This window comes from Syngnathus floridae, chromosome 3 (assembly GCF_059516105.1).
Source record: "Syngnathus floridae isolate MCC-2025c chromosome 3, RoL_Sflo_1.0, whole genome shotgun sequence".
In the NCBI taxonomy this organism is placed as follows: Eukaryota; Metazoa; Chordata; class Actinopteri; order Syngnathiformes; family Syngnathidae; genus Syngnathus; species Syngnathus floridae.
In genome coordinates, this window is record NC_142415.1 from 22,392,747 (window position 1) to 22,415,452 (window position 22,706).

The following is a 22,706-nucleotide window of genomic DNA, read 5'->3' on the forward strand; positions in this document are numbered from 1 at the left end:
CTCGAGGACTGGAGGTCGACACCCCGGGTTTAAGTGAAAAGTGCCACACCCGCCCTCACCCCCACTTTCTGATTGGCTGGTTGATCTGTGACATCACTCGGACACTCCATTAGGTACACCGCCATTTTCAGGTGTACCTACTAACAGGCCACCTCCTGATTGGCTGTTGGATCTGTGACGTCACTTGGACACTCCATTAGGTACAGCGCCATTTTCAGGTGTACCTAATAACAGGGCACTTCCTGATTGGCTGTCTGATCTGTGACGTCACTCGGACATTCTATTAGGTACACCGCCACTTTCAGGTTCGTTCGCGAAGATTAACGAGTGAGTGAGTGAGTGAGTGAGTGAGTGAGTGAGTGAGTGAGTGAGTGAGTGAGTGAGTGAGTGAGTGAGTGAGTGAGTGAGTGAGTGAGTGAGTGAGTGAGTGAGTGAGTGAGTGACAACGTTGCTGCTATGCCAGCCGACACACGTTATGCCGACATTGATGTTTTAATTTTGTGTTTGTTGTATTGCAGTTGATGGTGTTATTATACCGAATGTGTTTGAATAAAAGGTGGAAAAAAAATCCGTTATGCCGACTTTTGTTATTTTGGGGGACACCAACTCATATAACAACGTCAAACACATACATATTGTCATCTAAAGCAGTTAACCAAATGTCTGATTTTTATGTTTTAATTGGTGAATATAAAAATAAGGAATAATACACCAGACAAGTTTTAACATCAATGTTTATTGAAAAAAAAATTATTAAAAGTAAATTTCTAACCAGCAGTCTAATGTGAAATTGCAATAGATATATTGGATAACAATATTTAGGCGTATATATATGCATGCACGTTATTTAAAAACTACTATAAGTGTTCTAAAATCAAGATGAGCCAAAGAGAAGCATCATCTATCTCCCCGTTGTTGCATAACAACGGCGCATCCCTTCATGCAAGAAAGTTAGCCGTTAGCTTGGAGAAAACGCGCATGCATAAAAGAAGCGGTGGTTCTTTCTTTCCTTGGCAAATGGTCAATCGACACTCTGGCTTCCATAGTTGACGCCAGGAGGGAGACGACGCAACACCTTCACTGACTGATCCGTTGATGCACGGGGGGAAGGAAGGAAGGAAGGAAGGAAGGTAGCCTCGTTGGCGAACGGGAAAAGTCCGGCTTCGTTCCCTCGCTGATCCGTTCTCGCGATGAACTGGAAATGCAAATCACTCACTAACTCACTCACAGACCCGTTCTGTTGGTGAACGAGAAATGCAATTCACGGGAAGTGACGTCATTTTCTTCTTCGTTTTGTTTTACGGCGAGGTGGCACCAGCTTCAATGGGCATTACCGACACCTACTGGTTGAAGTCATATGAACTGAACTCTCGTTCACTGAAAAAAATCGTGAATACGCAGAGCTGGTTTGTTCACTTTTTACGATCAGCGTTTTACTTTCTAATCTTGTTTGTTTGAACTACGTTTTAATATTTACACTACGTTCTAAATAACTATTTAGCATCAGACTTGTGGCTGCGATGGTGTAACCTAGCAAGCCAAATGGTGGGGAGCTTCAACCGCATTTGAAAAGGGTTCCTTAATTATAAAATATGGATGGATCGATGCTCATGCTACTCTTCGAGGGACGGACGGACGGACGGACGGATGACATCATTTGACCGTACAGCAGCCAACTGGTCAACGATGTGCAGCAAATGAAGAGATGTCTGAATCTGCTTTATTGACCAAGTTTGTTCATGATCAAATCCAACACCATGAACAGAAATGTCTTCTTGAAAGGCAATTTCGAATGAGAAGAATATCGAGGCTGAACGCTACGCGATGCTAACGTTACATCAACACATGAACGAGCAACGCGGCCGACGTAACACCCTTGGCCGGTCCTGGTATTTTCCATGCGTTACGTCGACTCCATCGATATTTGTTTTCCCGACCGGTCTCTTAAGGTGTTTGGGTCGCGCGGGAGTCGGCGAGGAGATCGCAAGCCATTTTGGAGATGATGCTCCAGTCTCGGCGGATGTCCTCGGCCGTGGTGTGCTGAGAGGTCACGACGAATCGAATGATGCGTTTGCCGTGAATCTCCGCAGGAATAAGGTAGAGGGCGCCGCAACGCGTCAGTCTCCTCAGCAGCTCCTGGGTAGAGGCGTTACCTTCCTACCCACCCGAGAAGAGAAAGGGAGCACTCCGTTCAGACAGACAGACAGACACACACACACCCAACGGCCGGTCGGCCGCTCGGACCTCCCTTCGGAGTTGACTTTGTGTCTACAGTTGAATGCCAAACGAGAGCGACCCACCTTGAGACAGAAAACCACCAGGCCGAGGTGTCTCTTTGCGGGAACCTCAAAGTTGGGCTCGCCTTTTATCAGCGTCTCCAGGAGCTCTGCCATCTCAATAGTCTGAAAAGCCCCCAAAAAAACAAAACAAAGGTCTGCCCAAAGGCGCCATTCCCCAAGATGTTGGAGAGCGTCTGCTCAACTTGTCAATCACAGGTCAGAGTTCACAGAGAGAAGAACTTGAAGTGGAGCATACGTGTCTGATATGTCCCTGGAGATTTGTCAGTCCAAAGGAACGCATGACGAACCACAGCTTGAGGGAGCGGAACCGGCGACTCAGCGGAATCTGCCAGTGCTGTGCGGACAAAAACAGGAGCGCCGTGAGCAAGCGACTGAGCGCCCACCAAAGCGCTCGCAAAGCGCTCGTACCATGAGGTCTGGGACCGTTTGGGAGTTTTCGTGGCGGAGATAAACCGGGTCGACGGCAAACGTCTGTTGCAGTTTGACTTTGTCCTTGACCCTTGACCGGAACGGATCGGGCGCATTTCACGGTACACGCTTCACAGCACGTCGTTCTAACCATCAATGCGTCACGGATGATTCACCATAAAGCTGCGCAGTCGATGTGGACCATCATCCATTTGGGTGGGTTAAAGACAAACGAGTGTGCAAAGTCCACGCCTTGAAGGGACCAGCGCAGCTCCGGACACAAGTAGGCCGAGCCGGCGTAGGCCGCGTCCACGTGGAGCCACAGTCCCTCTTCCGCACCTGCAAAATGTGGCCAGCCGGCCCGCAAAGTTACGCCCGCAAAACTCACCGGGAGGGAGGGATGAGAGGAAGACGTACACACTGGTCCCAATTCTGAGAGCGCGTCAAAGGCGCACGTCGCCGTGGTTCCCAAAGTGGCGCACAGCTGAGCAAATGAGACAATCAGTGGAGCACCGCACCACGCCACGCCACGCCGCTCAGCTCAGCTCAGCTCAGCTCAGCTCAGCTCCACTCCGACCTAACTGAGTACCAGAAACGGGACCAGCCCTCTGCTCCTGTCCTCTCGTATGGCCCGCTTCAACGTCTCTCCTCTCAGCGACAGATGCTCGTCCGTGGCGAGGAATCGGACCTTGACCAGAGCGATCTGCGCCGCCTTTTCCACCGACGAGTGCGCCTGCCAACACGAGGAAACCTCACCGGAGCGGACCGGACCGACTTGTTCTTTCTCGCCTTTTGGCTCGCCGTCCGAGTTCTGACCTGATCCGAAGCGTAAGCCACTAATTTTGAATTGAGGACCGAGTCGTCCGTTTCGTGGTCCTGCTGGGTCCGCAGTGTCACAATTTGGTCTTTCCTGGCCGCCAGAAGAGCCACAAGTGTACTCTCACTGACGGTGCCCTATTTGCAGGGAGCGTGGGGGTGTCACACCACGGCTGCCCAGTCGGTCAGCCGCCCCGCCGGTCGGCCACCCGCGCTTACCTGGATGACGCCCCCTCCCCGGCTGTCGCTGTGGTAATGCAGGAAGAAGTGCGGAAGGCCCAAGGCTTTGCAAAGCCAGTCCATCACATTCATTTCCAACTCTGTGCACGCTGGACTGGAGGCCTGCCAACACAAAATGGGAAACGGCAAGATTAGTTTCGGCCAAACATTTGGTGCAGCGCTCGGGTCCGAAAAAAACATTCATATCAAAGTCGTCAGGCTTCCTGAAAGTCAAGGAGCATTCAAACGGACTCAGCCATGTTGTCCAGGTACCTAACGACAATGGGCTCAACAAAGCATTTACGGTCATCTTCAAAAAATGGAGCCATGGCCTTTTTTTTTTATTACCCCTGAAAAAACTCCAACAAATATTGATTTTTATTTTAGGAGGGAGGGAGGGGGCAATATTAGAAGAAGATGAGGCTGTGGCTCATGTTTTCCTCTCCAACGTAAAGCCATTTTGTGTTTGCCGGCCATCCAATTGTGGGTCCTCCTCACCCACGTGAAGCCAACACAGCCGATGGCGTTAGCCAGCATGTCGGCCAGCATGGAGGGCCACGACGTCACATTGGGGAAGAAGGCGTGCATGTGCGGACTCTGCCAGTGAACCACCTGCGGACGGCAAAGAAGGCCGACTGAGCCGCTCGGTCTGTCGGTCGGTCGGCCGGCGACGAAAGAAAGCTAAAGAAAGTCTTAGTCGCCAGCGAGCGGCATCAATTGCGGGCGGATGGCGCCACACAGCGGCCAAACTTACTCCCGGCATGATCACCTTCTCCACGTCATCAAAGATGCTCTGCCAGTCTTCGGCCTCGGTGGGCGCCGTGTCGGGAAGCAGTTCCCTCATGTAGCCCGGCTGGACGTCGGGAATGACGCGTCTCTGGCGGATGGAGCTCAAGTACTTTGTGATGTAGTCCACCAGCTCCTTGCCTGCACGTCAGGGAAAGAGCTGGCGCCACCACAGCGGCGACAAGGCAGGCGCGACTCGTCCTTACCTCGGCGGTTGTATTCCTCAGCCTGCATCCTGGTGTGCGTGCGTGCGTGCTCGTGTCGGGCTGGGTGGCTGCGACGCTGCCTGCCTGAGCCGCGTCGCCGTCGTCTTCTTATAGCCGTGACTGGCTGGCTGGCTGGCCGGCAGGCAGGCAGGCAAGGCCGCGCCCTCGACCGCCAGCCAACGCACACAAGCAATTATCTGTCATCCAGCCTGAAACAAATGTCTGCACCTTGTGATAACATTTGCAGAGGGTTCAAAACACATTTTGTCTCATGCCGGAAGGGTCATAAAAATTGCAAGCAATATCCATTTTTTCAAGTGAAAACCACTTGTCAATGCATAATTGCTCTTTGCGGGCTTGATCAAATGATGCGTTGGGCCATACCTGGCCCCCGGCCGGGCCTTGGCTTTGACACCTACGTTGTAGACCCAAGATTGCAGCCGAAACAAAACAAACCTTCCTTGCGGCCAGCGCACACATGGAAATGTCCAAACACCCTTGTTAAATGCAGCGCAAATGTTTTGGAACACACTAAAGACGCGACGTGGCCGCTTTGGTCGTTCAGGACAAAGCGCCATGCCATGCCATGCCATGCCATGCCATGCCATGCCATGCCATGCCATGCCATGCCATGCCATGCCATGCCATGCCATGCCACGGTGGGGAGGCGTGGCGGAAGCGCTTAACCCCCACAGCCATTTTGCTCCTGCAGCAACGCCAGCGTCTTCTGATTCCTGCAAATATTTGTCAGCAAAGAATTCATTTGCGTGCAACACGGAAGAGGGTGCGACCTCCCGAGGCGCGCTTGAACTTGACTTCAACTTGAGACCGGCCGCAGTTGGAATTCAAGATTCAAGATTTTTTTATTTGCCGTGTTTGAGCGTGCCAAACAAGGAATTTGACTTCGGTCAATTCCAAACACTCCAATGTGTCAATAAAGAAAGGACAAATAAACTCTGTTCTAATGGCGGTAGCGGTTGAAAAGCCCAATATGTGTGCAACATCATCATCATCATCCAGGATTGAACAAGATCAAGGTTAATGACAAAGAATTAGCTAAGAATACATTGAGCGTGCTTATTGCTACAGCATCGACTTCTTTCATGAGATCCGAAAAATGTCATTTCTTTAGCTACGTGTCGCAATCATATTGCCATGGCATGTTTTTGCCAACATGATGCAGCCCCCAATGTTGAAAAACAAGCGCTGTTGGACATAAAGGCCAACGGATCGAAACAGTTTAAAGACGAATGTAGTCACAGCGGACAAATACAATGAGGCGTTCTAATGGAAGGCTGCGACTTTGAAATGGATTTGCGCAGCCAGCTGACTTTGTTTCGTCACTGTCTCTTTGAAGCTGGATGCCCACTGCTTTTCTCCCCAGCACAATGATGTATTGTAACCTGATACTTATTGGCAAAGCGTTTAGCGCACACATTGCAGCTGAAAGGCTTCTCTCCGGTGTGCGTTCTCGAATGCCTTCTTAAATGTCCCTTCTGAGCGAATGTTTTAGCGCAAACTAAGCAGGCAAACGGTTTCTCTCCACTGTGGGTTCGCGCGTGTTTTCGTAAGCTTCCCTTTTCCGAGAACCTCTGCTCGCACACTGAGCAGGCAAAAGGTTTTTCCCCAGTGTGTGTTCGCGAGTGTGTTCTCAGATGTCCCTTTTCAGTAAATCTTTTGTCGCAGACTGAGCAGGCAAAAGGTTTCTCTCCTGTGTGTGTTCTTATGTGTGCCTTTAAATTGCAATGCTTCCGGAATTTGAAGTGGCAGACTGAGCAAGCAAAATGTTTTTCCTGAATGTTTGTCAAAGGGGCTCCTTGACTACAAAGCGAGCAGGCCAAAGCTTTTTCTCCAGTGTGCATTTTGAAATTGTACTTGGCTTCAAATGTTTTGTCACACTGACAACATGTCCAGCGCATGTTGTCTGTCGGACACGAAATGCTGCCCGAGTGCCCTCCGTCATCCTCATGGTTATTCCGAGAGTGCCAAATGCCGTGGCGGTGATCTGAAAGCGGAGCAAAGAGGCCGTCCGCACGGGATCTTCCAGGGTGGCCTCGGCCACCTTCAGGTGCCGTAGAGCTGCAGCTGAGAGGCCCCGTGCCTCCGGCCTCCTCACGTTGAAGCCCCTCTTTGCCGGTCGGCGGCATCTCGGTGAGCTCACCCTCCTCCTCTTCCTTAGCCTGAGGTGACTCTGGCTGCTGTTGACTGACGTCTGCCAGACACACACACACACAAGAAGGCAAATCAATCAAACCTCCCATAGCTTTTGTTTGTAGCAGTCAGTGAAAAGAGTTGTCATGACTAGAAAGTGCCATTAGTGTTGAAGCCGCTTGAGAAGGGTTTTCTTGCAAACGCACAGAAGGATCAGGTGAACATCATTGACCATTGATCTAGTTTTGCTAGAAATGAGTCACGTTTGGATGTGCATCATCTTCATTAGTCGGTCAGGCTCTGATGGCCGTCTGCTCTGACCCTCACCGTCTTCACTTTTCACAACGATGCCAATGAACGGAACCTCCTGTTCTTCCTCTTTGACGTGAGGAAGCTGCAGCTCGAGCTCCCGTTCTTTCATGCGGGCGGGCTCTGGCCCCTCCCACTCCTCCTCTTTGACCTCGGCGAATTCCGAGTCGTGCCGCTCAGGACCGACATCTCCACCTGTGACGCCTGCAAGACACCAAAAGACATATTCTGGACAAGTCTTACTCCTGTCACTAGGTCTTCTTGGTAAAGTTTATGATGAGATATTCTTGATTGAAAGTCATCAAGGTGAGGCAGCTTTCAACAGTAAGCGACTAAATGATAAGATCAACTCCGAGAAAACAGTCTTCTATATAACATCAAGATGGATTTGACCAATGAATGACTTACTTCAGTCAATTCAAAGTCAAAGTTAGTAGCTGATATTTTGGCATAGATGTGGCTATCCTACGTGCACGTTTCACTTGTCTGTCTTTCTCCCCTTCAACAGACACGACTGATAGGATCAGCAAGCTCTGTCGGAGCCTGAGAACAATCCTGATCACGATTTGAACCGCATGTCATGTGGGCTTCATCAGCAACTAAACAAATGAGAGAGAGAGAGAGAGAGAGAGAGAGAGAGAGAGAGAGAGAGAGAGAGAGCGAGAGAGAGAGAGAGAGAGAGAGAGAGAGAGAGAGCGAAGAAGGAAACGAACCTGCAGTGTGCAACACGACTGGAGGATGCTGGAGAATCGCGTCCTGTAGTTGACCTTGATGCTCGTTCTCCTCATTTGTTCCACTCTTTGTGCCCATTTTCACACAAACGCGGTTCTCCCAAAGGTGGCAAGGGGAGCCGGAGCCAGAGCCGGAGCCGGAGCCAGAGCCAGACCCAGAGCCGGCTCTTTGGGCGGCTAATAAAAGCTAAGCTAAGCTCGGTAGAACGTGCGGCGACGGCCGGCAGGAGTTTATCCGGAAAGCACTCTTTCAAGTGTGACGTTTAACTCTGGTTAAGGATTTATCTACATCCATCTGCGCGCGACGAGAACTTAGGGCGTCCAAAGTAGTGTTGATATCACGGAACGGCAACGTTGACTTCCCGGTCCTCTTCCATGCAACATCCGCTCAGAGAACTTCATAGCCTTGGCGTTACTGCCATCTAGCGGTAACCTTTACCATCACAAGTCAAAACTAAGTATTATGATTAGGTATTCGTTTCGATAAGATTTTTTTTCACTCTTTCTACCCAGGTCGTCTTCGTTTTCCTTTTGGTAGTTTCAGACGCACTCACCGATCATACGCAGCTTGTCCAAGTGGCCTGCCTGCCTGCCTGCCTTGAGGCGGAAGCGCCACCCAGGCGAGAATCCACGTTCCCGTCTAACAGCGGTTAGAAAACCTGAACAAAGCAAATCAAAAAGACGTCTCTAAACGCTACATTTAATTGCATTTAGAAAAGAAAATTCCCATCATCCATCCATCCGGCCGGTCGCTCAGAGACTTTGATTGAGGAACGTGACGATTTCCACACTTTTGGGGCTGAGTCGGTTTCTCTTCTTGCTCACAAGTTCTCCGCATTTGGAGAAGACCTGCTCGCAAGGAAGCGACGACGCCGGCGTGCACAGGAAATGCTTGGCCAGCCGGAAGAGATGCGGGTAAACGTTGCGATGGCTCAGCCAGTAGGCCAGCGGGTCTTCCGCTCGTCCCAGGGGCGGGTCGCTCACGTAGCGCTGCACTTCCAGCGTGGCGTCCACCGAGGCGTTGCGCGACCGCCGCATGGCTTCCGAGGCGTCTCTGTCCAGGCTCTCCCAGAGGTCGATACCTGCGAACGGGGTTAGGGTTAGCGTCGCCGTAGCGCTTTGGCCGCCGCTTTCGCCGCCCCAGCGCTTTTGCCGCCCAGCGCTTCGGCGATCTCACCCACCCGCGACGTTGGCCGGCGACGAGGGCGCCGACGCAAAGGGCCGCTCTTCGGCGGGCGTGCGCATGATGACCTGCGAGCACTGGGCGGCCAGGCGTTTGACCGAGGTCTGCGCGCGCGCTTGATTGTAGAAGCCAAAGGTTTTGAATCTGGGATCCAGCAGGGTGGAGAGGCTCAAGGCCGTCTGGCTTTCCAGCGTGTCGAACCTTTCCTGCATGACCGAGAGCAGGTTGTGCGCCAGCTGCTTGGCCGTGGCGTGGCTGGTCTTTTCGTTGGCCTCGTGCAAGTGCAGCAGCAGCATTTTGGTGATGGGGATCACCTTGGAGGCCGACAGTCTCTTCTCCTGCGCCATCTCCAGGCTGGCCTGGTAGAAGGGCGCCAGCAGGTGCAGGCACGCGGCCGCCGTTTCGTGGTCCTGAGAGGACAGCGGTGGCGGCGGCGGCGGCGTTTCCAGCCCGGCGAGCGCCGCGCCCACGCACCGTCGCTGCTCCGAGAGACGCTGGAGCATGAGGAAGGTGCTGGTCCAGCGCGCGTCCGCCTCCTGGACGAGCGGCGCGGCCGGAGCGTCCGTCTGCGCCTGCGCTTGTCTCAGCTTGTCTCTGGCGCCGGCGCTGCTCTTGAAGAGAGCCACCAGGTGGCGCGCCCTGCCGCGGAGCTCCTGCAGGCCCGCCGTGGCGTCCAGAGCCTTCTTGACCACCAAATTGAGCGAGCGGGCAAAGCAGAGCGCGTGTCTCAAATTGAGATCGCGCACCGAGGCCACCATCTGGGGCGCCGCGTCGGTCACGATGGAAGTCACCTTGCCCTCGATGGCCCACTCCTCCATGAGCGCCGTCAAGCTGTCGGCCACGTGACTGGACGTGTGCGATTGCGGCAGAGGCCGCACGCCCAGAAGCACGGTGGCCACTCTCATGGCCTGGTCCAGAAAGTGGCAGGTCACCGCCAGGCAGGCGTCCGCCCCCACCGAGCTCCACGTGTCGGCGGTCAGGCTGACGGCTTCGGCCTGGCGCACGGCCGCCTTGGCCTTGCTCCGCTCCTCCTCGTATTTCTCCAGCACCATCTTCTTGAGGGCCCGTCTGGACGGGAGCACGTAGGCGGGATCCAGCGACGCCACGAGCGCCTTGAAGCCGCAGTCGTCCACCACGGAAAAAGGTTGCCAGTCTTTCACCACCATGTTGGCCAGCGCTTCGTCCAGCTCCTGCTTACGGCCCGCTGAACGGCAAGACAGACAAATGACGGACGGGCAAAGTTGCTCAGCTCGCCGCCCTTGGCCAAAGCGCTGGCTGGGCTGGGCCAGGCTGGGCTGGGCTCCACTCGACTCACTTGCGGTGCCCTGTTTCAGAGCGGGTCCGTGCCTGGCCGTGTAGTGCCTCACCATGGACGACGTATTGCCGTGGTACTTGAGTTCGGCCGAGCACACCAAGCACTGGACCTGGGCGCAAGTGCGTATTAAAAACCGAGTTCAAGTTCCTAGCTCGGCTCCTCCGTGTCGACGTTGGCACGCTGGCTGGCACGCACCTTATCGGGGGTGATCAGACTGAAGTATTCCCACATGTCCGAAGAACGACCTCTCTTCCTGTCTTGCTCCATAATGACCGGAGAGATGTATGTCATCAATTTGTCAACAACAACAACAACAACTCGAGAGCAACAACGATAGCAAATTGCGCAACCGATTCGGAAAACGAAGCGGTTGCTGCTTCACACGTCACGCGTCACGTGCTTCGGCAAACGAGCTCAACAAACCTGCTCCGTGGAGCGCAACACGGGCGTCCAGGAGTTGCGTCTCCTTCTCCTCTGTACCGCCGCAAACGTCCTCCTCGTACTCTTCCTCTTTCACTCCGCAAACTTCCTCCTCGAACTCTTCCTCTTTAACTCCGCAAACTTCCTCCTCTTTCACACGTTTTGCACACATTGTGACGCACGCGATAAGCAGCACACTGAGCGCTGCGCTGGGAAGAAGAAGAAGAAAAAGCAACCGAAAGGCGTCTCTGCGTTAGCGGCTATCTAGCTAAGCTAGCTAAGCCGAATTGAGAATGCACCGAGACGACTCGAAGCTGACACCAAATTTTCATCAAGAACCTTTTCGTGCAGGATAACGGTGAAGGATGCTTCGGCCTGTCTACCGCGAACAGGAGACGAATTCTTTCCAAAAGAAAAGCGGCTGCGCTGGCAACATTTTGCTGCAATGCTCACGGCTGCTTCCGACGATGCCCCGCGCGCGTCATGTCGCATAGCCCGACGTCACTTCCGCATCGTCTCTCCGCCACTTGCCAGGCGGAGACTCGGATGTCGGTCGATTTCTTGATGGACTACTTTGGCATTGATTGATTGATTCATTGTTACAGCGGTCGATTTAGATTGCATCTGTGTGTGTGTTCTTTTTTTCTTCAAACATGCCTTTAAACAGTGATATGACATTTTAATTGTTGAAAAGTCACAGACTGGCTACATTGCAACTGACAGGTTTCTCGCTAGTGTGTCTTCTTGTATGTCTCGTTAGATTTCTCTTCACAGAGAATCTTCGACCGCAAACTGAGCAGGCAAAAGGTTTTTCTCCAGTGTGTGTTCTTGTGTGCGTTGTTAAGTTTGCTTTGATGGAGAATCTTTGGCCGCAAACTGAGCAGGCAAACGGTTGTTCTCCAGTGTGTGTTCTTGTGTGTGCTATTAAATTTGCTCTCTGAGTGAATCTTTTATCACAAAGGGTGCAAGCAAAAGGTCGCCCACCAGTGTGCGTTCTAGTGTGCGCTGTCAAAGTGTTACTTTGAGTGAATCTTCGGCCACAGAAAAGGCAGACGAATGGTTTCTCCCCTGTGTGTGTTCTTTGGTGTGTTGCTAAATCTCCCTTTCTAGAGAAGGTTTTAGCACACACTGAACAGGCAAAAGGTTTCTCTCCCGTGTGTGTTCTTGTGTGTCTTTTCAGCGATGACTTGTAAAAAGATTTGTCGCAATGTGAACATTTTGCATACTTTTTGTCAATGTGAAACGGCATGTCCGCATGAGCGTGTTCATCATCATCCGTTTCAGAAGAGTGTGACGTTATGTCATCGCCGTCCGAGAGTGGAGCCAAGGGGCTGTGGGATGGTGCTCCTCCACAGTGGTCTCCATCACCTTCTGCTGTCAGGTGTTGCGGTGTGCTGCTGCTGCGGCTGCGGCGGCTGCTGCTGCTGCTGCCGCTGCTGCTTGACGCCTCTGTCCCTCTGTTCTCCTCACTTTCACAGTTGTCTTCACCTTCAATCTTGACGACGACAAAAGTCAATGGAAACTCACTGACGTCTCCCTCCTGCTCTTCCTCTTTGAAGTGTGGCTGCTCTGAAATACAAATAAGCTGGTTTCATTCTGTCAGCACAATCATGGAAAATAATGAAATTAGCATACCGAAAGACTTATTAAAAACAAATCATTCAATATCTTTTTTGTTCTTTGTACCACTCTTGGCTAAACAAACATGAATAAACCTGTTGAATAGAATTTTAAAAAATAAAGTAGCAGTCTTGTCTAAAAGAACATGAATAAACTAGTTAACATGAAAAGTGCCATAGCTGAAAGGACTGAGAGTTGCAATAAAAGCTTTGCCCATCTAACTTCTTTCAATCAAAACAAATTTGCAATTTATCACACGTGTGTAGACTTTCTACATCCACTGTAGATAATATCAACAAATAAATGATCAGGCTGGGTCTGGAAAAAAAATGAACAAATACACAAATAAATAAGAATAATTGTGGTATTTGAGGGTGAGGGCTCAAGGGGGAAAAGGCGATTGGAGAGAGGGGTAAATAAATAAAGCTACTAGCTTGAGTTAAACTTGTCAATCAAAGTACCACTGGAATACAGACTGCCGCATAAAATGGGAAAATACGTACAGCATGTCAGTGATTGTGATGATTCAAAAAGAAGGGGAAAAAAAGTCAATTGGTGAGAGTACAAAAGGAACAAACCTTTTCCGTGGAAGTCAACTCGAGACGTCTTGCAATGTGCATGCAGCCATTGTCGCTCGTTCGCCTCTTTTGGTCCACAAAGTTCCTCTTCATAATCTTCTTCTTTCACACATTCGGCACACATTTTCACACGATGATCACAAGTTCTTTACGTTCACATTTGGTCTCAAATGAGCTTCGTGATGCTAACAAAGGCGCGACTGTTACCCCTGGCTAGCAACCTAGCTAAGCTATGTTAAATTGAGACTACTCAGTGTGCATCGAAAGGACTTTATCCGGCCACGAAGACTTACTTCATGGTTTTTACTCCCCTTAAGACTTCGGTGCGTTCGGCAGAATTTAGGAAGTCATTTATCGAAGCACGTTTGCTTAGCCGCACCGCATCCAAAAGAACCGCAGCAGACAAGTGCGACGAAGTACGGCAACTCCGCTTGGTCGAACTTAATATGCAGTACAATGCTGAGAGTAGGGATATCTTTTTTGTATAAATTTGACCGAGTGCGCAGTTGGAACATTGTGCCTAGTAAGAACATGCGTAATCAAACACTTGCGTTTGCGGATCGCTTTGCTGACGGCGAGTGACCAGTTTGTGCTATTTGCCGTCATCGCCGCTAGATGGTCGTCATGCGTCGGCCAGAGTGTTGTGTGACGGACGTTACGTCACACAATGGACGGAAGTATAAACATTCGGAAGACGTGATTTTGGAAACATATAGGAACATACTAAGAACTCGACACAGGACTTCCATCACCACTTGACGTAATATATAAAGACACATATCATGATCGTTACTTGAATCAGTATCAACTCGTGTCAGCGCACGTTGAAACTTCCCGAGAGCTTAGCTTAGCTTAGCTTAGCTGGCTAGCCGCTAACAAAGAGACGGACGGGCGTGTTAGCGTCACCGTCTGTGAGTGTCAAGTGTTGTTGATTGTCGTGTGAAATGTGTGCAAAACGCGTCAAAGAAGAAGATTACGAGGAAGAAGTTTGTGAAACAACAAGGAACAGGCGAAAACGTCAACAACCGGATGGTGTTTGCAAGAAGCCTCGAGTTGTGCTCCACCGCAAAGGTTGCGTCACTTGACTTACTCATGCTTCTGTTTTCCATCATGATGACTGACCGCGTTTTACGTTTACAAAATATTGTGTACTCCAGCGGTAGCTTGCCTTGACTCGGAAGCCAAACGCCTCGGAAATTTGGAAAACGTGCAAGATTCAACTTCACGTGATGAGTCCGTGCCAAAGTGTGAGAATCGTAGACCGAGTGCACAGTCGTGCTGTGTCCTACCGCGTCGAGAGCAGATTTCATTCCACGCAGATTCGTCAAACGGGGCATTTACTGAAAGTCGACAGCCGCGAGCGTCAAAGAACACGGAGCTTCCCCGATTAGAAGTCGACATTGTGTTGCGTTTGATTGCCCAAAAATTGGGGTGCTACAGCTAATTCGAGGTCACGGTCACAAACTCCTTTGTAAAGAGTGACAATGAGAAAAAGAGGGGCTGTGTGGACTTTCGCTGTAGCCCATCCAGACGGATTTGCAAAGCGGCGTAGCTTCGTTTCCAATGTTGAATGACCTCCACCTGGCAAATGACTTTGAGGACGAACAGCTTGTCCCTCTTGTCCAGCCGGATTCAAAATGTCACTGGCTCAGTTGGATCTGCCCGACACAAGTGCGTGTTTAAAGCCTTGGCAATCGTCTTCTTGCATCCTGCAGACTTCACGGAGGAGGATCTTCATGTTGAGCGGCGGGAGCCCGACCCGCCTCACATCAAGGAAGACGACAAACAGGAGGAGGATATCGGCGCGTTTCCCTTGACCGATGTCATCGTCAAGAGTGAAGAAGGTGATCCAGAGCACGGGCAGAAAACCTTTTCGCCTCACGATCATGAGATGAGACGGCTCGTTATGTCACGCTCCCGACTTCAGTCGTACGGTATTCAAAAGTGCCGACTGCAAAGAGGAAAAGTCAACGTGTGAGCTGCTTCCAGATAGATTTGATCACAAAATGATGCAGCTCAAAGTTTCCATTCAAACAGATTGCGTCAGAAGGAAAGTTGTTTTTGACTTTGATGAAAACACTGTTTCGAACTAAAAGAGTCAAACGTGTACGGCGGATGTACGTGAAACAAAAGGACGGGATCTGCTTTTGATATTGTTCTGCTTTGGAATCGTTTTAGTACCACCCAACCAAACCTTGTTGTTTTGCTCACCTGAAGCAGAAGATGAAGAGGCCCCCCACAATCGAGCGGAAGACCTGCTGCGGTCCCCTGGCATGAAAGAGGAGGACGAGGAGCACGTCAAAAAGGAAGAGGAGGAGGAGGAGCAGCTCACCGCTTGGCCGTTGACCTTTGACCCTCTGAAGAGTGAAGATGACGAAGTTCCGAGTGGGGAGAGCAGAGGGGCGGAGCCTCCAAGCAGCAGCTGCAGCAGCAGCAGCAGCTGCTCAAGTCAACAAGTGACAGCAGAGGGCGATGGAGCGTCACAAGCAGACGGCCTCTTGGCTCCACTATCAGTGCGTGATGATGACGATGACGAGTCTGACGCTGACGATGTGCCATTTCACACTGGCAACAAGCGCTGCAAATGTTGTCAGTGCGGTAAAACGTTTGCCGACAGGTGGGTTTTGAAACGACACATGAGAATACACACTGGCGAGAAACCGTTTGCCTGCTTAGTTTGTAATCAAAGATTCTCCTATAAAAGTCATTTGACAAAACACACGATAACACACACTGGAGAGAAACCTTTTGCCTGCTCAGTTTGCGGTCAAAGATTCTCCGTAAAGAGAGACTTGAGAAATCACGCGAGAATACACAGTGGGGAGAAACCCTTTGCCTGCTCGGATTGTGGTCAAAGATTCTCTCTGAAGGGCAACTTAACGATACACTCAAGAACACACACTGGAGAAAAACCTTTTGCCTGCTCGCTTTGCAGTCAAAGATTCTCTCATAAAAGCCAACTGACAGTCCACACCAGAACTCACACGGGTGAGAAACCTTATGCATGCACTATTTGTGGTCAAAGTTTCTCCGAGAACCGAGATTTGAGAGAACACCTCAAAACACACACTGGTGAGAAACCTTACGCATGCACAGTTTGCGGTAACAGCTTTTCTTATAAGGGACATTTGACAATACACACCAAAATTCACACTGGGGAGAAACCTTTTGCCTGCTCAATTTGCGGTCAAATCTTCACTCGAAGAGACGAGTTGACAAAGCACACACCAACGCACACGCGCTAGAGAATGCTTTGACCGGCCGAGTGTGCTGCGGGTCCGGGGTCTGCGTGTGGAACGTTGGAAACCTCAATGTTGCTTCTCCCTCCCTCCCTCCCTCCCAACCCTCCCTCCCTCCCTCTCGTACCGCTACCAGCTTTACCTAACGTGCAACAAAAGCAATAAACAGTTTGACTGACAAATGCATGAAATGAATGCAAAAAGGAATTTGCAATCGTCTTGTCATTGGGTGTACATTTGAAAGCATCGTAAGGGTCCACCAACCTTTACCGCTCTCAAGTGTCCGTCTTGGATTCAGCGTGACCGAGGCCTGCGTTTCTCTCTCAGGTCGAGTCCAGCGGATTTCTGTCGGCCTTTGTCACAGGAAATAAAAAAAGGGCTCAAAAGGCTTCACGGCGTTGGTTGACAAATATGAACAACATCCCCGACCGACTGTAAGCCCCAGGAGGCCAAGAAAAGTCAGAACGAAAATAAAGAAATACCTCGAGAATTATCACCGAGTTTTGACGCTCAATATTGGTTTTCTTGTGACCAGTAAGACGCCTTGCCAAAAGGTCGACATTCGACTCATCAGTCCAAAGAATAGAGCGGTCGCCTTTCTGGCTGGCTGGATGGATGGCTGGCCGGCTGGCTGGCTGGCTGGCTGGCTGGCTGGCTGGCTGGCCGGCTGGCTGGCTGGCTGGCCGGCCGGCTGGATGGCTGGCTTCCTCCTGGAAGATGTTTTGCCCTGCTGGGAAGGCTCGCCACTTCTGGCCGTTCGCCTGGAGTCGCACTGCTGACTTGATTGCGATCAGAGAAAAGGAACTCAGCTTTTCCATCCGTCCAATTGGCTGCGGTTCATTCGTGACTGAAGATTGGGTGGAAGTGCTTTTTTTTTCATCAATAAAATGGATGTTTCACTTTGTAGGAAATCTGCACACACCAAAATCATTTCAACATGTGACAGCAAATGCCTCTTTGTGGTTGTCGGGATGAATTTTGGACACACAACCGCACACACGCACACACTCACACACACACACGCTGAAGTGGCAGCTCAAAGTGAAGTACCGCCATTTGAGTGGAAGCCTTCGTTCAAGGAACTCACCAGGTGAACTCGAGTCGACTTTTGACACAAGTGACTCAGTGGCACGACGCCGTGTGCTTCTTCACTCGCCCAGTTTATTGATTAAAAAGCAGCTCATTTGCGAGTGGCCGGCCGGCCTGGCTGGCTTTCTTCCGTCGGGTCAAGAGCTCGAGCGAGCGTCGCTCTTCTCACCGGCACACCTGTGTCGCTTGACCTCGCGCTTGACATAAAACCTTTTGTCGCACACGCTGCACTTGAACGGTTTCTCGCCAGTGTGCGTTCGAGCGTGCGTGGTTAGATTTTTCTTCTCCGTAAATCGTTTGCCGCATACGGAGCAGACAAAAGGTTTTTCTCCCGTGTGCGTTCTGGTGTGCATCGTCAAATCTCCCTTCTGAGTGAATCTTTTCCCACAAAAGGAGCACGCAAAAGGTTTTTCTCCAGTGTGCGTTCTCGTGTGAATGGTTAAATTTGTGTTTTTAGCAAATCTTTTACCACACACGAAGCAGGCAAAGGGTTTTTCCCCGGTGTGTGTCCTTATGTGCATTGTTAAATTTGTCTTTAAGGAGAATCCCTTCCCGCAAAGCGAGCAGGCAAAAGGTTTTTCTCCCGTGTGGCTTCTTGTGTGTCTTATCAAGAGTGACTTTCGATCAAAGGTTTTGTCACATTGTGAACATTTGACATGTTTTTTGTCAACGTGACTCCACAGATCACCTTTGGCGCGTTGAGCACGGTCAGCGTCCCGGGAGCGCGACGTGGCGCCGTCACTCTCCGAGCGTGGCGCTACGAGGCTGTCCGATCGGCGACCTCCCGCGGGGTCGTCGCCGTCTTCGCTCTTCACGATAACGGTCAAGGGAAAGGCGGTGACATCCTCCTCCTGCTCTTCTTCTTTCATGTTTGGGGGCTCTGCTTCCCACTGCTGCATCCCGGAGGAGCTCCACAGCTTCTGCTCAAAATCTTCTTCGCCCGCGTCTGCTGGGCACAACACGCAGAAGTCAAGCCTTGCTCCTCAAGCCTCACCTTCAGGGAAAAAGCCAAGTATTTACTGCTGTGAGTTCAATCCAACGGGCCTTGTACATGAACTGTATCGCGCCATTGGAACTTCATGTAGCGCAGGTGCTCTCCCAATTAATGAAGCAAGAAGAACTGAAGTTTACGATGTTTATTAGTGACACGTTACGGGACAAAGAGAGAAAAGATTCACGAGGTTGGTCCGGCCGGCTTTACAGCCTCCAAGCGCGGCGGCGGCGGCGGCTGCGGCGACGGGCTAACCGAAAGCACAAAACGAGAACTAAGAACAGCAGGCAACGGTACACCTGAGCAACTGTAAAAAGCAAACACGTGTCCCTAAACAGTTGAAAGTCCATTTGAACATCTAACGCTTAGAAACATTAGAATAGCGCCTACCTGAAGCGTCGCACACCCAAAGCCAGTCACTCGCACGCGAAGCCTCGACCACTAATCAACCCTGTCATATAAAACACATTTACCAGACGATAATCATTCCAAAAAAAACCAACCACTGAAATACAAAACCAATAATTACCAGATTGGCAGATGGCGTGCGCCCAGCAATCTCCCTGTGCACCCACCCAACCACCGGAACCTGGCACTTCACGGTAACTGGGGACTTCCTATTTATACCGGAAATGCCCTGTCCAACAGCGCCCTCGTGTGGTGCCACAGAGAGCGTCACACTTGCGCGTCTCCAGCTACTCGTCCGTCTTTCATCACACACGTTGCAAGCCACCGGCTGGCTGCAAAGCGCCGGCTGGCTGCAAAGCGCCGGCTGGCTGCAAAGCGCCGGCTGGCTCCAAACCGCCGGCTGGCTGCAAGCCACCGGCTGGCTGCAAGCCACCGGCTGGCTGCTCCTCCGCGTGTGTTCTGGTGTGTCGTCTCAAGTGGCCATTCTCGGCGAATCCTTTGCCGCAAAGTGAGCAGACAAACGGTTTCTCTCCCGTGTGGGTTCTCGTGTGCCTGGTGAGATGGCCGCTCTCGTTGAATCTTTTGTCGCACACCGAGCAGGCAAAAGGTTTTTCTCCGGTGTGCGTCCTTGCGTGTTTGGTCAACTCGGCCCGCTGGGAGAACTTTTTGCCACAAAGTGGCACAAAGCAGGCAAAGGGCTGCTCTCCGGTGTGTTTCCTCGTGTGGATTTTCAAAAGTCCATTCTCGCGGAACATTTTGCCGCAGAATAAGCAAGTGAAAGGCTTCTCTCCGCCGTGTCTTTTCATGTGGATGGTTAAATTCCCATTGGTTGAGAACCTTTGGCCGCAAACGGAACAGCCAAAAGGCTTTTCTCCAGTGTGGGTTCTGGTGTGCGCTTTCAACGTTGTCTTTCTGTTGAAGGTTTTCCCGCAAATGGAGCACGCAAAGGGCTTCTCTCCAGTGTGCGTCCGCGCGTGTCGCGTCAAGCGGGCCTTTTCGGAAAAGCTTTGACCGCAGACCGAGCACGCAAAGGGTTTTTCCCCAGTGTGTGTTCTGATATGTCGGGTTAAGCGGGCCTTCTCGGAGAATCGTTGGCCGCAGACTGGGCAAGCGCAAGGTTTTTCTCCCGTGTGCGTTTTGGAATGTTTGGTCAAACCTTCTTTCAGAGTGAATCGTTTACCACAAACGGAGCAGACAAAAAGTTTCTCTTCCGCGTGCGTTCGCGTGTGTTTTGTCAAATCTCCCTTGTGACCAAATCGCTTCCCGCAAACTGAGCAGACATAAGGTTTTTCTTCAGCGTGTGTTTGGGTGTGCCTTGTCAAAAGTGAATTCAGAGTGAAGCTTTTACCACACACGGAGCAGGCGAACGGCTTGTCTCCCGTGTGCGTGCCGGTGTGTATCTTCAAATGGGTCTTTTCGGAGAAGCTTTTACCGCAGATTGAGCAGGGAAAGGGTTTCTCTCCATTATGTCTTTTGGTGTGCCTTGTTAAATGTTCTTTTCTGGAGAATCTCTGATCGCAAACGGAGCAGGCAAAAGGTTTTTCTCCGGTGTGAGTCGTGTTGTGTGCCGTTAAATGTGCCTTGAGAGAGAAGCTTTTGCCGCACAGGGAACAACTAAATGGTTTTTCCCCAGTGTGCGTTCTCAAGTGTCTTTTCAACCTTGACTTGTAGACAAACGCTTTGTCGCACTGAGAACATTTCACACGTTTTTTGTCAGTCTGACCAGTCACGTCACGTTTAGCGCGTCGATCGTCATCATGGTAAGAAGAGTGCGAGGTGGCGGCGTCGTCGTCGTCGTCGTCGTCGTCACTATCTGATTGCGGGGCCGACGCGAGACGCTTTGATCCTCCGCTGTGTTCTCCCTCACCTTCCTCAAACTTCACACTGATGTCAGTCAACTGAAACGTGGTGATTTCATCCTCCTGCTCCTCCTCTTTAATGTGACACGGCTTGGGCCACTCCTCCTGCTTGATGTGGAGTGACTGCAGCCGCTGCTGCTGCTGCTGCTGCCAAGAACCGAGATCTCCTTCCGTGACATCTGCAGGACACAAGACACACTTTGCTCGAGTCTCGTGTTGTGACTGATGGTGTGTCTCATTGAGTCACCAACAGAGATAATCAATACATAACTGTTCTACTGTTATTTAAAAGCAGATTTTTGCAACCAATAAAAAAAATTCCACACCAACACCTCAATTTCTCTAGAAGCCATCAAATAAGTTCATTTCGGTTTAGTCAAGAGTATTACATGACATGTTTGACCAACAGAAATTGGACCACGTGGCCAGTTCCTGTCTCACCGTCTGGCTAGCTATCGTACATTTTAGGGTTTTGATTCCATACGGACATTGATCGATTCAAAAAAGCAATCGCACAGTTCAAATGCCAATCAAGACTTTGGCCATCAGGGGGTGCACATGAGGCTTTCCAGTGAGATGGAAAGCATACTGGTTACTTAGCTGCGTTAGCACGTCCGCCGTTCGGGCTGACCTGAAGGCAGGCAGCTGGGATGGGATGGGATGGGATGGGATGGGATGGGATGGGATGGGACGGGACGGGATGGGACGGGACGGGACGGGACGGCTCCAACGCGCACGCGACCCTCGTGAGCAAAAGCCCAATGAATGGTGAACCGACCTGCTGCGTGGACCACAAGTGGAGTCTCGTTGAAAACGGCGTGGGGCAGTTGACCTCGCCGCTCCTTTGTTGCACAAAGTCCCTCCTCGCACTGCGCTGCCCCTCTTGAACACATTTTCACACAACGATCCAACACTTTACACTCACTTGATCTTCCCTTGCCTATGCGTCTAGGCGAACGTCTTTCTTTGTAAGCCGCTAGCTGGCTAAAATAAGATCTGCTAGCTAGAGAAGCTTCGACGTGTACTGAGGCGAGATGATCCGCGCGCGGGTCACAAACGATGTCTAAGTCCAGTCAACGTCCTGCGTCGACGCTTCAATCCGCCCGATTCGAACTTGGGTGGAGGAATGAAGCGACCAGCGTGTGGCCACGTAGGAAAAGCAAAGCAAAAACGAAATCCATAATTCCGAACCGGAAGTAGATCAGCTGCGGAAGTTCAACCACTCGGGACGGGTGTCTCCATCTTGCGGTCGTAATTTATCCACTCCCCCGCGAGCGAGACTTGTCTTCCGTGTACGCAGAAAAAAAGAGATGCAATACGAAATAAGATGTTGGGGGAACGGATGCCTTTCAAGTCTTTTGACGCCTTATTTGAATGGCTACGTGCCAATGCAGCCACGTCCATGTCACGTGACTTGCGCTCGAACGTCCAAAATGTTCAACCGGAAAAATAGTCAAGACGCACGATTGATTATTTCATTTGTTCAACAGGAGATAGATAGGGTATACATTTCAAGTCAGTTGCAAACATGCTCGCACATCACCCCCAAAAAACCAAAACAAATCTAAGATGTCATGCACTCAGAAGCCAGAAAAAGATCGGTACGTGGATCTTTACCGCATCTCCGTGCTCTTTGGTCAGTGGTTTGGTGCCTGAGCTCAGACGAGGAGCCAGTCGCGGAGGAGGGACGTCTCACATTCCCCCACCGTACTCGAGTCAAAGTCACATTTGCGCTCTTCCAGCGACGTCCCGCTATCGAGTTTGACATCCAATTGACCACTGCACATTTGTGTCTCTTCACATCAATCTGATGAAAGAATCTCTTGCTACACACACACACACTGCAAGTGAATGGCTTCTCTCCAGTGTGTTGCCTTGTGTGTGACTTACTAAACGTCCCTTCCTTGAGAATCTTTTCCCACAAAGCAGGCATGGAAAAGGTTATCTCTCACCGGCCGCTGTGTATTCTTGCGTGCGTCGTTCAATTGTGCTTTCCCGAGAAGCTTTTCCCACAAACTGAGCATGGAAAAGGTTTTTCCCTAGCGTGCGTTCTTTCCTGCACTCTTCAACTCGTCTTT

At 51.0% G+C, this 22,706-nt stretch overlaps 7 protein-coding genes across 19 annotated transcripts; 1 reads left to right on the forward strand and 6 right to left on the reverse strand.

The window, feature by feature from the left end:
- Positions 1-1,698: 1,698 nt before the first annotated feature.
- LOC148401162 (histidine decarboxylase-like) lies at positions 1,699-4,895 on the reverse strand. Of its 3 annotated transcripts, XM_088370524.1 has the most exons (12): positions 4,736-4,895; positions 4,498-4,670; positions 4,242-4,355; positions 3,744-3,866; positions 3,525-3,662; positions 3,298-3,441; positions 3,126-3,192; positions 2,885-3,047; positions 2,709-2,799; positions 2,536-2,634; positions 2,301-2,402; positions 1,699-2,157 (listed from the first exon to the last, which is right to left on the reverse strand). In XM_088370524.1, exons 1-12 carry the CDS (start codon positions 4,761-4,763, stop codon positions 1,945-1,947), a joined length of 1,455 nt encoding a protein of 484 aa, XP_088226650.1. In that variant the 5' UTR covers positions 4,764-4,895; the 3' UTR covers positions 1,699-1,944. The 3 variants fall into 3 exon arrangements, with proteins under 3 accessions (XP_088226650.1, XP_088226649.1, XP_088226648.1); XM_088370523.1 differs by having other exon boundaries at positions 3,298-3,618; positions 4,513-4,670; XM_088370522.1 differs by having other exon boundaries at positions 3,298-3,618.
- Positions 4,896-5,579: 684 nt separating this feature from the next.
- On the reverse strand, positions 5,580-8,628 carry LOC148401163 (uncharacterized). 2 transcript variants are annotated; one of them, XM_088370551.1, is made up of 3 exons: positions 8,481-8,628; positions 7,214-7,399; positions 5,580-6,947 (listed from the first exon to the last, which is right to left on the reverse strand). In XM_088370551.1, exons 1-3 carry the CDS (start codon positions 8,485-8,487, stop codon positions 6,076-6,078), a joined length of 1,065 nt encoding a protein of 354 aa, XP_088226677.1. In that variant the 5' UTR covers positions 8,488-8,628; the 3' UTR covers positions 5,580-6,075. The 2 variants fall into 2 exon arrangements, with proteins under 2 accessions (XP_088226677.1, XP_088226676.1); XM_088370550.1 differs by lacking the exon at positions 8,481-8,628 and adding an exon at positions 7,909-8,428.
- Positions 8,607-11,365, reverse strand: LOC148401164 (E3 SUMO-protein ligase ZBED1-like). 2 transcript variants are annotated; one of them, XM_088370516.1, is made up of 6 exons: positions 11,184-11,365; positions 10,848-11,048; positions 10,620-10,681; positions 10,425-10,533; positions 9,108-10,313; positions 8,607-9,008 (listed from the first exon to the last, which is right to left on the reverse strand). In XM_088370516.1, exons 2-6 carry the CDS (start codon positions 11,014-11,016, stop codon positions 8,680-8,682), a joined length of 1,875 nt encoding a protein of 624 aa, XP_088226642.1. In that variant the 5' UTR covers positions 11,017-11,048; positions 11,184-11,365; the 3' UTR covers positions 8,607-8,679. The 2 variants fall into 2 exon arrangements, with proteins under 2 accessions (XP_088226642.1, XP_088226641.1); XM_088370515.1 differs by having other exon boundaries at positions 10,848-11,053; positions 11,184-11,364.
- Positions 11,366-11,502: 137 nt separating this feature from the next.
- Positions 11,503-16,371, reverse strand: LOC148401165 (uncharacterized). 5 transcript variants are annotated; one of them, XM_088370535.1, is made up of 5 exons: positions 15,390-16,371; positions 15,254-15,310; positions 14,133-14,993; positions 13,043-13,141; positions 11,503-12,413 (listed from the first exon to the last, which is right to left on the reverse strand). In XM_088370535.1, exons 3-5 carry the CDS (start codon positions 14,377-14,379, stop codon positions 11,539-11,541), a joined length of 1,221 nt encoding a protein of 406 aa, XP_088226661.1. In that variant the 5' UTR covers positions 14,380-14,993; positions 15,254-15,310; positions 15,390-16,371; the 3' UTR covers positions 11,503-11,538. The 5 variants fall into 5 exon arrangements, with proteins under 5 accessions (XP_088226661.1, XP_088226660.1, XP_088226659.1 ...); XM_088370534.1 differs by having other exon boundaries at positions 15,375-16,371; XM_088370533.1 differs by having other exon boundaries at positions 15,254-16,371.
- LOC148401166 (uncharacterized) lies at positions 13,671-17,717 on the forward strand. 4 transcript variants are annotated; one of them, XM_088370530.1, is made up of 3 exons: positions 13,671-14,113; positions 14,758-14,886; positions 15,260-16,484. In XM_088370530.1, exons 1-3 carry the CDS (start codon positions 13,987-13,989, stop codon positions 16,285-16,287), a joined length of 1,284 nt encoding a protein of 427 aa, XP_088226656.1. In that variant the 5' UTR covers positions 13,671-13,986; the 3' UTR covers positions 16,288-16,484. The 4 variants fall into 4 exon arrangements, with proteins under 4 accessions (XP_088226656.1, XP_088226657.1, XP_088226658.1 ...); XM_088370531.1 differs by having other exon boundaries at positions 13,673-14,113; positions 15,263-16,484; XM_088370532.1 differs by lacking the exon at positions 13,671-14,113 and adding an exon at positions 16,609-17,717 and having other exon boundaries at positions 14,120-14,886; positions 15,260-15,659.
- On the reverse strand, positions 17,404-18,972 carry LOC148401167 (uncharacterized). 2 transcript variants are annotated; one of them, XM_088370564.1, is made up of 3 exons: positions 18,891-18,972; positions 18,752-18,812; positions 17,404-18,316 (listed from the first exon to the last, which is right to left on the reverse strand). In XM_088370564.1, the coding sequence occupies exon 3, from the start codon at positions 18,267-18,269 to the stop codon at positions 17,508-17,510; it is 762 nt and encodes a 253-aa protein (XP_088226690.1). In that variant the 5' UTR covers positions 18,270-18,316; positions 18,752-18,812; positions 18,891-18,972; the 3' UTR covers positions 17,404-17,507. The 2 variants fall into 2 exon arrangements, with proteins under 2 accessions (XP_088226690.1, XP_088226691.1); XM_088370565.1 differs by having other exon boundaries at positions 17,404-18,319; positions 18,891-18,950.
- On the reverse strand, positions 18,492-21,976 carry LOC148401168 (uncharacterized). Its single transcript, XM_088370518.1, has 4 exons — positions 21,407-21,976; positions 18,891-20,807; positions 18,752-18,812; positions 18,492-18,611 (listed from the first exon to the last, which is right to left on the reverse strand). The coding sequence occupies exons 1-2, from the start codon at positions 21,519-21,521 to the stop codon at positions 19,075-19,077; spliced, it is 1,848 nt and encodes a 615-aa protein (XP_088226644.1). The 5' UTR covers positions 21,522-21,976; the 3' UTR covers positions 18,492-18,611; positions 18,752-18,812; positions 18,891-19,074.
- Positions 21,977-22,706: the final 730 nt, after the last annotated feature.